The following is a 12,327-nucleotide window of genomic DNA, read 5'->3' as shown; positions in this document are numbered from 1 at the left end:
CCTCATGTATTGCTATTGGAGTTGCACTCGAGATCCTGCTTCGGTGGGGTACTTTGTGTCAACAATCCAAACCACAGGACATTCAAATTATTTTAAATACAAAAACTGCAGCGGAACATCTAAAGTCAGAATTTCAAGTTTTATTTATCCATTTTTGCAGCATGAAATTTTTAAAATAAGCTTTATAAATAAAAAAATATCAGTATTGTGAGAACCTGCTGAATGCTCGCAAAGGAATGAGAGACTGTTGAACGCTTTAAAGGGAAGTTAGCATCTGCACTGGAACAACGTGAGGAAAAGCGTGTTTATTTTCATAAAATAGCTTCCACTGTCCTGCATCGCCTTTACCAAGAACTATAACATGGTTCATCATCACTGAGTAACTCAAAACGCCTCAACAAGACAACAGATCAACATTACAGGAGGAGGCCAGGTATGCAAGCTGCACGGCAATGTAACTCATCTTTGAAGGACATTGTAACCATGGTGACGACAGGATAAGACGTTGAGCGGGACACGGACAACAGAAAGACAAAAGCCTCAGGAGGGGGGCAGGTGCTGAAGGGGAGGCGAGATACAGAAAGAGAATCCACTTCCCTCCAATGTTCATTCAAAATAAACATCCATTAATCCTCTGAAATCCACGCAGAACTTGCCTGAGAATAATCATGTTTTTAAGTTTTCTACAGTATCACAGTGTTACACTGCTAACCGGAGCAGCTAATCCAGCTCATCCAGAATAATAGTGCCAATAAGAGTAAATGTCAACAAATTCAGCCAAAAACAAAATGTTTCATTCTTACTTCCCACTTGTCAACTCAATGTCCTCATAATTGTAGAAGTTGTATTTTAAAGGAATAACACCTTTAAAAAGCAGCTCACACTAATAATTTTCAATCCATTATGCTCGGACTGGAATATCCCTCTATTTACTCGCAATAGTCAATAGTACTGAATTATATATTTCTTTCCAGGAAACCGTATCAAGTAAATATGTGAAATAAAGTGCAACTTCAGCTGTTTTTTGGCAGCGACTCTGAACGAGTCCTGTGTGAAGGCAAAGCAAAGCTTCAGACACTGGCACAAACATATTGCATTGATTAAAAACAAATAACATTGCTATTTATAGTGAGATCACAAAAATAAATTACAGTTCATCTACTCTGATATCTTCAGATAAAAAATTAAGAGTGATTATGACAAAAACATGCTTAACAAAGTATTTTGCAGTGGATCGATATGTTTCAGGTACAGGATCCTGCTCAGCACAAAGTCTCAATTACATATTTAAATATCTGAAAAGAGTTAAACTGTGGAATCCTAATAAACTTCAGCAAAGCTCTGCAGACACAAAACTAATCGAAAGCAACAGCCTGACATGTTGGTAAATCCTCTGGTCCCCCTCCAAACGAAGGCCGCTCTTTTCAGGTTTGCTATCGAGCTCTTAACGTTACAAAAGTTGTAAATTCACGCTAAGTTTTTGACTTGTTTGTGAGTGTCGAGGGTTTTCACTGGCGATGTTTACGGAAGTTAAACCAGCTCACAAACTAGTTGGTACTAACGGTGTACAGCCACAAACAGAGGTGTAAATGTTGTTAAGCTAGCTGACATAGCCGATGTTAGCATGCCAACGTCTTACACCTTCTCCCACCGTCCTGTGTTCAACGTCGTCTTATGAATCGTTAAAGGGTCATATTAAGCCTCCACAATCAGTCAAATGTTTAATGTGTTTAAGTGTTTCCTTTGGTCGGTGATGTCAAAATCCCCACTTTTGAAAAAAAAAATATATTTTTACCAATCTCTCACAATGTAACGAGCAGGGACGACCCTGTTTTTACAAGGATGACCAAAGCGTTCATTTAACCTAATGGGTCAAATTTGTGTTGCAAATCCTGCATGGAATTAGTTTTTTCAAAGAGGTACACAAAACACTTAAAAGTTCTTAACATCCGTTATTTTTTAGTTTCAAAAATACCATTTTTAATTTAAGATAAAAATATGTAAAGACGTGTCTTTGAAGATATTTTCAACTCTTTGATCCATGCAGAAAAACCCAGTATGAACTATTAGTTGCTGCAGGTCTGCGGTCAACCTGGTCAATTTCAACTGCTAAAAGGCGTAATAAGCTGAACATTTAAATCGGATTGGAGGTGTTTAGGGTGTATTTCCCTCCTGCATACAGCCTTTGTGCTAAGCTATGCTAACCTTCTCCTGAAGAGACTGAACTGGTCTGTTTGAGGACAATAGTTTTACAAAATGTCAGTCTGTCCCTCTTATTCACACCTGCTTCTATAAAGCCTTTTATAATTCAAATCTCCACGTAGACACAATTTTAAGATTTTCTCTCCATGATTCAAATCATGTGGAAGACACTATCTGTTGCCGGTGGCGACACGGGGTCTCCAAGCCCACCAGGCCCTGAGATTCATCTCCATGGAGACACATGTGTGATTAACATGGTCAATATGGAGAGAAATGTGTGCGTACAGGTTATTCAAACTTTGAAAATGTTTGTGTTGAATGATGAAACTATATAAAAAACTAAATAGGAAACTTTAACAGACTTTCCTACTTTAAATAATAATAATGTGTGTACATTGTGTAAAATGTTTCAACAAACGACTGAGTCTCTGTTATGAAGGAACTTTTTAATATAGTCTATTATGGATTCATAATTTGTTTTACGGTTAATTCCTTCCAATTATTATAGGTTTTGATTTACGTTTTTTTTTAATAATGTGGGAACCGGTCTACACCTCCTAGTACAGCCTTCACTTAAAGCCCAACATGTTTTCAGTCGGATGTGTTGTTTTTGATGGTTTAATCCAATTTCTGCAAATTGAAGTTAAAAAATAATAATAAATGGCACTAAATATTGAAAACAAGGAACCATAGGAAAAAACCATCCCATGAATGTGTGTAATTTGTTATACAAAAATGAGCATATTTCCACAAATGTGCCATGTACTTACATGGGAGTCTTAAACAGACAATGTTTAGGGTTGATTGTTTAACTGAATTAATATTACATTTCCCATTTGTTTTAGAAAATCCAACTGTTACCTGTTAGGTGTTTGAAACTGCACAGTCCTGCCAATTTGTTGAACCCGAACAGAAGTGTTACAGTTCACCCACCGTCCTCTCCTGTGCTTTCCACATTCATAATGAACTGCTGCTCTTTTACCAGAGAGAAGTTGCTAAGCAGCAGTGTTGGAGAACAAACACGTGCTTCTTGTTCCTCTGGATTAAGATCAAGAAAACAAACCCGTCTGCTCTGTGTGTGTGTGTGTGTGTCTGAACGCATTAACTAGTGCAGGCCGGCGACAAAGCCACTCCACCATGACTCCATATTGACAGTTATTTGATTTGAGACAATTTTCTCATTTAATAGAGTTTCTAGTCACAGAGTTTCTCAACCTTAATGCCATGATCCCAGCCCAACAAATCCATTCATCAGATGTTTGTCATGACCACATCTATGTATCACGTGACCCCACCTGTGGCCCTACACCAAGGTGGAAAAACTCTAATTCTCTTTCTATTTTATTTTTCAGCAGGTACCGGTTTCACCCCACAGGAGGTTTGTGTGTGTGTGTGCAAATGCATGTTGCATTTGATATCTGAAGCTCTGTCTTTTTTAATGTTGGAATGTTCAGAGTTCACGATCCACAAGAATCTAGTCACAAGTCACAAGAATCTGTTTTCATATGCCTGTGTGTCTGCATGCAAGTTTTGTGTGTTTTATGACAGGACGTCCAGCGCGACGCTTCCTCTTTGTTTCTTCAGGATGGCGACCGCCTGCTCGTGTGTCGCTCCCTGCAGACTCTCTCCGTTCACAGACAGGATCTGGTCGCCGCGCTTCAGGCGGCCATCCACCGCCGCTGCGCCCTGAAACACACACACACACACACACACACACACACACACACACACACACACACACACACACACACACACACACACACACACACACACACACACACACACACACAGCCGCCATCTATTATTTATTCATTCAACTTGGAGATTCAATTAGTGGGAGGGAAAAAGTCTGTTTTGAGTGAGTGAGCCAATTTGACTCTCCTCACCTGATCAAGAAGAAGAAGAAGAAGAAAAAGAAGAAGAAGAACGGCTAAATTGCGTGCTAAAGATTAGAGCAGCACCCATTCATTAGTTCAAACTAGCCTGCCTCATTCTAATGCTAATAAAGTATTTAGTGCAGTTTATGAGTGTATTATACCAGGGTACACCTAACAAACACACAGGACTACCTTCACCTTGTACAATTTAAGATTCACAGCAATGATAAATCCTCTGGTTCTCCGTCTAAATCACAGCCTGAGATAGTTAGCATCTACCAAAACCAATCATCCAATCTGAAGTAAAAGCAACCCTTCTGTGTAACAACACATACTAATTAGTACTCAGGGATTCAACGGAGACCCATAATAACATTATAATAATATTAGCTCAACATTAGGAACCAGGAATCAATGCAGCATCTGTCCTTAAGTCTAAACGTAGCCCTGAGCGGTAGTTTAATGAGTTGAACAGACTAGTTCTTAGGTAGATACACATTGTTGACGTTATATTTACAGCCCCTAACTGACACCGTTGTAGCTTACTGACAAACGCTAGCATGCTAGATATCTTCTATATACATCTAACATACGACTTCAGACTTGCTAAATGTTGTTGTTTTATAATGACTTCAATCTGAACATTTAACAAATACACAATCACAATAAGGTACGATATGCCAATGACATTTGACTGAATTCAATAGCCAATTGTTTGATTTGATTTGTTTGACCTTTATTTAACCAGGTAAAATCAATTGAGAACCAATTCTCATTTATGATGATGATGTCCAAGAGGCAGCAGCACAGTCCACACAAGTTAGCATGATGATTTATTTCCCTCTCATCAGTGACTGAATACTATTAACTGAAAACACAGATATGGATCTGAAGGACTCTCGTTATGCAGACTTGTTTGGCCTAGCTTAGCATAAACACTGGAAGCAGATGGAAACTGCTAGCCTGTTCTGACCTTGCTGAAGACGGTCTTGACGTAGATCGGCAGGTCTCCGTGAGGACTGCCAAATCCTCCGACGATGCTGAAGCCGAGTCCCTCGGAGCCTTTCTGCAGACTGATGCTGCAGGGCCGAGGACCCCTGAAGAAGAAGACAGAAAGGAGTCAGATCTATATAGGCGGCACCTGTCGTAGGTGTGTGTGTGTGTGTGTGTGTGTGTGTGTGTGTGTGTGTGTGTACACCCACTCTGGCTCTGCTCTGTGTGTCTCAGTGGCGGCCGACAGACTGGAGGTGCTGGACAAACATTCCACCTGAGTGGCGATGGCGCCGATGTTGGTGTCTGCTACCACCTGAGAGAGGCAGACACACGCAGGGAGAGCGGCTCAGTTGCTTCCACTGAATTCAATTGATTTCATTTTTATTGATTTCATGGCGCTCTCATGACGGGGGGGGAGACGGTCAGACACAGACATTGTCTCTGTTGCTGGTGGCAGCGGGCTGACCCGTGTGTGCACGCACGGCGTCTGTCCATCGGGATGCGACACGTAAAAAAACACCAACACAACGGTCGGGGAAACACTAATTCTAAGAATGCCGAGCAGATGTTCCTCCCAATAGTTCCAAGTAGTCAATGAAACAAGGAACAAGGAAGGAACAAGGAAAACAAGAATGTCAAAAAAACTAAATGAGATTACAGTAAATTCTACATCGTAAACAATTAACCCTTGAAGCCACTCAGGCTCTTATAAATCTGCCTCTCGCAACAACTGCTTTATGGAAGTTAAATACTAAATGATTAATACTTTTCCGACTAACTCACGGAAGTCATCAAACTAAAACAGAGCCAGTTAGAACACCTGATTATATAACAGACAGTGGACCAGCTGCCTCACAGCCTTTGGGCAAACGGCCAAATATAAAGTCTCTTATCGGTCTCTCCGCTGCAGACGGATGAAGCTTCATTAATCCTGCTTACTGCTGCTGATATCGCACTCCCAGCATGCAACAGTCAGCCTGCTGGACTACACTGATAAAATACAAATACACACACACACACCAGCAGTTACTTACTGTCTTACACCATGAGGAGTTTTGATCATTAAATTGATTCTGTTGATGTAACAACCAGGGGAGGAGATATTCAGATCCTTTACTCAACCAGTACCAATAACCCAACAGAAGTCAAAAACCTGTAGTTAAGTCAAGAATAAAAGTACTGGTTAAATGTCTTCTTTGACAGATTGTTGTTGTTGTTTTTAGGATACATGATTAGACATGAATGCCCTATGTGCTGCCAGGGGTTGATTACCTCCAAAGAGCTACCAGACGAAGCTGGGGGGGGTCCTGAGAGTGGGGGGGGAATTGGAAACAATGTTAGGACCCATCAACTTTGCAGTCATAAAACATAAGTTAAGAATGTAACCATGGTCCTAAATTTGCCAGAGGCAGTGTTCCACACTCCATATTGTCCATCTTGCACAAGCGCAGGTTTGAGTCCCTTTGGATGACCTCAACGATCTAAGTGTCATTCTTGGGAGTTGATGGGATTCCTAGTGACCCAGAACTCTGGCGGTCATCCAGGATTAATAGAACCGTAGTTACACAAGGACCTTTCCGTTGTACTTTGCCCGCATTGATCTCCGTAATTGTTTCACACTGGATGTCTTAGACCAAGAGCCACGAGGGACCCTTAGTACCTTCCTCCTACAGCTCACGAAGAGGAGCCTCAGCCCATACGTCTTCTCAGGGTCCATCTCTCAGGGCTGCCCATGACTTGAGACACTCCTCGTGTCGCAGCAGAGTCGACCTGTATGCGTAGGCGATGGCCTCAGCTAACCAGTTAGATAGGCGCTGCTTCTTCGGCCCACCGCAGCTGACAAAGAGCTGTTGTGACCGTCATGTGGCCGCGGGGGCCTCCACAGAAGCTGTGAGAGCCCTCAGTAGGCACAGCAGCCTAGATTTCCCATCTCCTACGGGAGGACCAAACTGTGAAAGCTTGATAGGTTGGTTGGTCTGTGAGCGCATAAGTACATTTCGCGAAAGCTGTGTGAGGCCACGAGGTGACAGCCGAGCATGATTCGCAGGCTCCGGAGGTCGATATACACGCAGCTGAGCGGTGGTCTCAAGGCTACAGGCAACAAGCGCCACTACTCACTCTAATCTACGATTCAAGGGTACGTTACCACGATGGCAAGCCTGCAACGTGAGAAGATGAAAAAGACCTGATCTCAGAATGATACGGGAACTTAGGGACCGTGAAGGTCATAAGTGACTTTGTCGACCTGCGCTTGCGTGAGACGGAAGATATTCAGTGTAAAACACTGCCATGAAGGATTCATGAAAGATGAAATAGAACTACACGTCTAACTTTTGCAAAAGCCCAATTAGATCCATAATCAAGTTATTGTATTTAAAAATCTTCTCATGTGTGTTTTACTGTTCAAGCTCAAACCGTAGATGTTCAGTTACTGAGTACACGTTTTTACTTTCTTTACACCACTAAAAGTGTCCAGGTGACATCATACTGCTCACAGACCAACACAATTAATTACTACAGTGCATCAGGATTAATAAATTCACCCCATGGCCAACATCAGCAAACTGGGAGGTTGTATGCCTCCTCCAACCATTCAGTTCACATCCACGTCTGTCCAAGATGTCAACACCATCATTTTATCCTGACAGACATTTGTGTGAAATTGAAATCTCTGCATTTAAATGAGTGGCCATGAATGTGTTTTGTGAGGTAACAGTGATTTTCGCCAAACTAAATTTAAAGAAATCATCTCAAGGCGTTTCCGAGATGTCACTTCCCCGTACGGAAGTACAGTCAGATAATATAACCATTATACAAAACGACACACAACTTCTAACTCAAGCATATAAACTTACACTTCCCAGTTTCCCCAAAGTAACTTTGACATAACTGAGAATGCAAAGTTCAATATTGAATGTCGGATTGTTCAACGCTTAGCGGCACCGGGGCCTGAAGGGGGCTGACAGGGTTTCACCCGATTGGTCGCGTTAGAAATGGTGCACCACTGGCACAGTTACCTGCAGGCTGATGTTTCCGTAGCTGCCCTTCAGCATGGCGACGACGTCGCCGTGCGACAGACCGTCCACGGACTGACTGTTAATACTGACGATCCTGTCGCCCACCTGAACACACAGACACGTCTGCTTTATTCACTCACGGTGGTGACTCGCTGTGACGCGGGAACCGCGGGGGCCGCACCATTCGTGACGGTATGAAAGCACACAACAACGCGTGGCGGACTACCTTGAGCCGGCGCGTCTTCGCCGCAACCCCGTTGGCCTGAATCATAGCAATGAAGATGGGGATGTCCCCCAGCGGGCTGCCCTTCCCCCCTGCTATACTCACGCCGAGGGAGTCGCTGACTCTCTGAGGGGGGGAGAGAGGGGACACTTGCTTGAGGTGAAGCCTGAGAGGAGAGAATCATTTTGGCATGCGTCCGTCTGCAGAGCGCAAACACCGCATCTAACAACATTTGCGCCATTGGCGCCAACTGCACAACGTCTTCCGTGATGTGTTGGTACCAATCGCTAACTACCAGAGAAGAAGACTTTACGGAACCCTGTCAGAAAAGATCATGAGTCCGTCTCTCAGGCTTCTGCAATCGCTACAGGTCATGAAAATCGTTCAAACACACAAAGCTCCTTCTAGGCCCCAATGCCAACGCCTTCCTCTGACTGTGCGCTTTTATTACATTATTCTGTTGTGTGTGAGCGCCATGTGTACTACTTGTGTACTACCTTCTAACTTACCCTTGTGATCTCCACAGTGCGGAGGCCAGCCTCTGGCCCTACGCAAAGAAAGGAGAAAAACAGTGAGCAACATTTAACAGGTCCAAAATGGAACAAAAGCTTTATTCAATGTAACATAATACATCACGTCATTATAGTGTGCCACAAGATTTTCATTGCCACTTTCAAGGAATTGGTAACACCATTCTTAATCATTTCAAAGCAACTATATTTTTTTCTATTGTGGGTTTAAATAAATGGCGCTTTGGTGAAGTTATATCTCCCCCCTGGACAATGCAGAACCCCCTTTAAAGTAATTTAAAATTAAATCCATTAATTAATCAAATAATGATACTTACGCCACAAACTAAAGACACACCTCTTCAGACTCTACCTCGACTAAAAGACTCACAAATGGAAGCACTTAAATTGTACTTAAAATGGCTCTTATCTATAGCAAGTTGTATTTTGGCTTATTTTATGAAATTGCACTCTTGTTTCTTGTTCTTAATCTTTGTATCATCATGATTGAAATGCACTTATTGTAATTTAATGTAAACTCTTCAGATCTTGGTTTCAATACATACTATTTTAAGAAAAACCTCCCCACAGAAAATCCAGCCTATTTCCTCAATCACAGTTATTTATGATCTCTAACCAGCAGGAAGTTATTTCATGCTACCTGTGCTGTTAGAGCAGGAAGTGGTGTCACGGGTGGACTTTGTGCTGTTGTTGGGGGACGGTGGCCCGGTGAAGGTTGACTGCGTGGGTTCAGGAGTCACGAGGTCACATGATGTTGAGGTGTTGGTTGGGGGCGGGACCGCTACGCCTGAGCTGCTCCCACTCATCTGGAACAAAAGGTGAGTTTCTACGCAAACATGGTGGCTCGTTTCCCTTTTATTGGCTGTTAACAAATCAGCAGCCCGTTTTTAATGCCTTGTTTTTGGATTTTCATACACTGTGTCACATAATAACAAGGTAAATTTGAACTTTGAGGGGGAATATTTGAAATATGCTGAAACCTCAAACTAAAACGGGTTCTCACAAAGATGGAACAACACTACGCACCTGGCTTCCTTGGGAGTTGCGTCTGGAGGAGATCCAGGATGCAGCTTTGAGGCGCCCGAGTTCCAACAGGACCGGACCTCGAGCACACTGAGGGACAAACACGTAAAAACATCATATGATATTCATGCAAAAACACACAGCAGGTCAAAGCCAGGGTTCTAATTACATCAAGCCCCCCTAAAATCAGATAATGGCCAAAACACCAAAAGGAAATATTAACAAGAAAACTAAAAAAGTGAATGTTAACCTTCAGAATGGCGGCGACAGTTTCCTGGGAGGCGTGTTTCATGTCGTCTCCGTTGATTGACAGGATCTGATCGCCCTGCATCAGACGACCGTCCAGCTCAGCGGCGCCCCCTCTGACCACCTCGGAGATAAACACACCGCTACCACTCCTGACACACACACACACACACACACACACACACACACACACACACACACACAAAGACAAACACAGTGGTGGCAGAAATACACAGATTATTTAGTAGTATAACAGCAATTCTACTGCTGTCACACAATCGGTTACAAATAAAAGTACTGCATTCATCATTTTTACTTAAAGCGATTGGCCACAATTATCAGAAATTTGATACAATATTGAGAACTATGTTTTGATTAGTTTATAATCACGTCTATGAATAGTTATGTTTCGTCTTTCCGATAGTGAGTGATCAGCGGAAGGGGAATTCCTTGGCTTAGATCCGGGTTGTTCAATGGTCCAATTAACACCAATACATCATTATCCATTAGTTGATTATATTTTAGACAAGTAAAGTGAAAAGTAACAAGGTTTCTCTCTGAGATGGTATCTCAGAGGAATAGAAGTATACCGGTGTTTTTTGCATGTTTTGAAACAGCAGCAGCAACAAACACAAAGTGTTGTGTATCGGTGTGTGTGTGTGTGTGTGTGTGTGTGTGTGTACCTCTTCCCGACGATGCTGAGTCCCAGCCCTCTGCCGCTGCGCTTCTGCAGCTCCACCTTAACGAGGTCCAGGTTCTCCTCGTCTCTGTACTGAGCCTCGTCCCTCAGCACCGTCAGACGAACCTTCCCCGGCGTGTGGCGCAGGGCGGCGATGGCCTCCTCGTGGGACGCCCCGCGCAGGTCCACCCCGTTCACCTGGACACACGCGAAGAATAAAAATCTCATATCACGTGCTTCTTACACCCGGTGAGTATTGCCAGGGTTTCAGAAAGGGGGGATCCTTAGAACACAGATGTTATTTCCTCACATCTGGCCTGCTGTGATCTTCTCCCAACTGTCAAACACTAACTTTTAATTCACTTTTGTAGGTCCACAACAGTGGACTTGGGAGACAGTGTTGTTTTTTTTAAACAACAATGTTGTTTAACCTTAAATAACAAAGTAGTGAATCAAGTCTTTCATTTATAATTACACAGAAAGTCAAACTCAGTTTGATATTTTCAGCCTAATAGTTTTATTATAGTTGCACCAGGAATTACTACCATGACAGATAACAGAAGTGGGCTGGGACAGACTCCAGCCCCCCTGTGTGCAGGATAAGCGGTTTGACGACGGATGGATGGATGGACACAACAGGGATTCTACAATTATTACAAAAAGTATTTACTACAGAGTGTGACAGTTAAAAGTGCATTTATTTGTCTGTAGCAGAGAATGAATGAATCCAGTAGTTTTGCTGCAGTATCCGGAATAAACGCTGAAGTTTTAGTATCAGTAACACTACTAGTTAAAGTACTAAAATGAATAAAATAGGACATGAGAACAAAACAACATTCAAACAATCAAAACACCCAATCGGGGATATTGCTTGTATGACCGGTACTGCAGTACTGACTGAGTAGTACCTCAAGTATCTGGTCTCCTGCCCACAGTCGTCCGTCTCTGGCTGCTGCTCCTTCCTCGTAGACCTCATGGATCACTATGGCGTCCTGGTGGAGAAGCAAAGAGAGACAATGACGGATTTCATATAAAAGAAATATAAATAATAAAAATAATAGAACATGACATCAGACCTTTGAGCATCTTAAACCGGACACAAACACAGCGACGATGTGTGGTCTATTCTCAGTTATTAATAATAAGAATGAAGAAGATGGGGAGAAAAATGTCTGTTACCAGCTGCGTGTCTCTTCCTCCCACTATGCTGAGTCCGAGTCCTGATCGACCTTTACAGATCTCCAGCAGCATCTCCTGACCAGGGACCACCACACAGCATGATGGGTCTGAGGAGGATGAAAGGACAATTGGTTTATTCCCTCTCTCCTAAAAAATGTACAATATTTCCACCATATTCCTCTGCCACTCTTTGCAGAGGGACCAGTGCGTGTTGTATACTTCCGCGTACATAAAGATAGATATCAGATGTCAAAAGCGACAAAGACGCCTGCGATTGCAAAGGTTGCATACGACACATTAGATGAGCTTAATTAAATACAAGCAATTATCTTAAACGTACAATTTTAAAAGAGGAGAA

General features: G+C 42.7%; 1 protein-coding gene across 8 annotated transcripts in view; it reads right to left on the bottom strand.

Moving 5' to 3' along the window:
- Positions 1-125: 125 nt before the first annotated feature.
- Positions 126-12,327, bottom strand: part of patj (PATJ crumbs cell polarity complex component) — an 87,420-nt gene continuing 75,218 nt past the window's right edge. For 3 of the 8 annotated variants that reach the window (XM_078108005.1, XM_078108007.1, XM_078108006.1), the window contains 12 exons: positions 11,970-12,076; positions 11,699-11,782; positions 10,795-10,988; positions 10,116-10,263; positions 9,869-9,955; positions 9,483-9,648; positions 8,822-8,859; positions 8,316-8,438; positions 8,090-8,212; positions 5,282-5,385; positions 5,053-5,176; positions 126-3,888 (listed from right to left, as the gene is read on the bottom strand). In XM_078108005.1, coding sequence (XP_077964131.1) covers positions 3,742-3,888; positions 5,053-5,176; positions 5,282-5,385; positions 8,090-8,212; positions 8,316-8,438; positions 8,822-8,859; positions 9,483-9,648; positions 9,869-9,955; positions 10,116-10,263; positions 10,795-10,988; positions 11,699-11,782; positions 11,970-12,076 — 1,445 coding nt within the window. In that variant the 3' untranslated portion in view covers positions 126-3,741. The remainder of the gene's footprint in view (positions 3,889-5,052; positions 5,177-5,281; positions 5,386-8,089; positions 8,213-8,315; positions 8,439-8,821; positions 8,860-9,482; positions 9,649-9,868; positions 9,956-10,115; positions 10,264-10,794; positions 10,989-11,698; positions 11,783-11,969; positions 12,077-12,327) is intronic. The other 5 variants (XM_040183929.2, XM_040183930.2, XM_040183934.2 and 2 more) reach the window with 3 other exon arrangements.

The sequence above is a fragment of the Gasterosteus aculeatus genome, chromosome 8, assembly GCF_964276395.1.
Source record: "Gasterosteus aculeatus chromosome 8, fGasAcu3.hap1.1, whole genome shotgun sequence".
Classification (NCBI taxonomy): domain Eukaryota; kingdom Metazoa; phylum Chordata; class Actinopteri; order Perciformes; family Gasterosteidae; genus Gasterosteus; species Gasterosteus aculeatus.
Note: the sequence above shows the minus strand (reverse complement) of the source record. Positions and strands in the feature narration are given on the sequence as shown.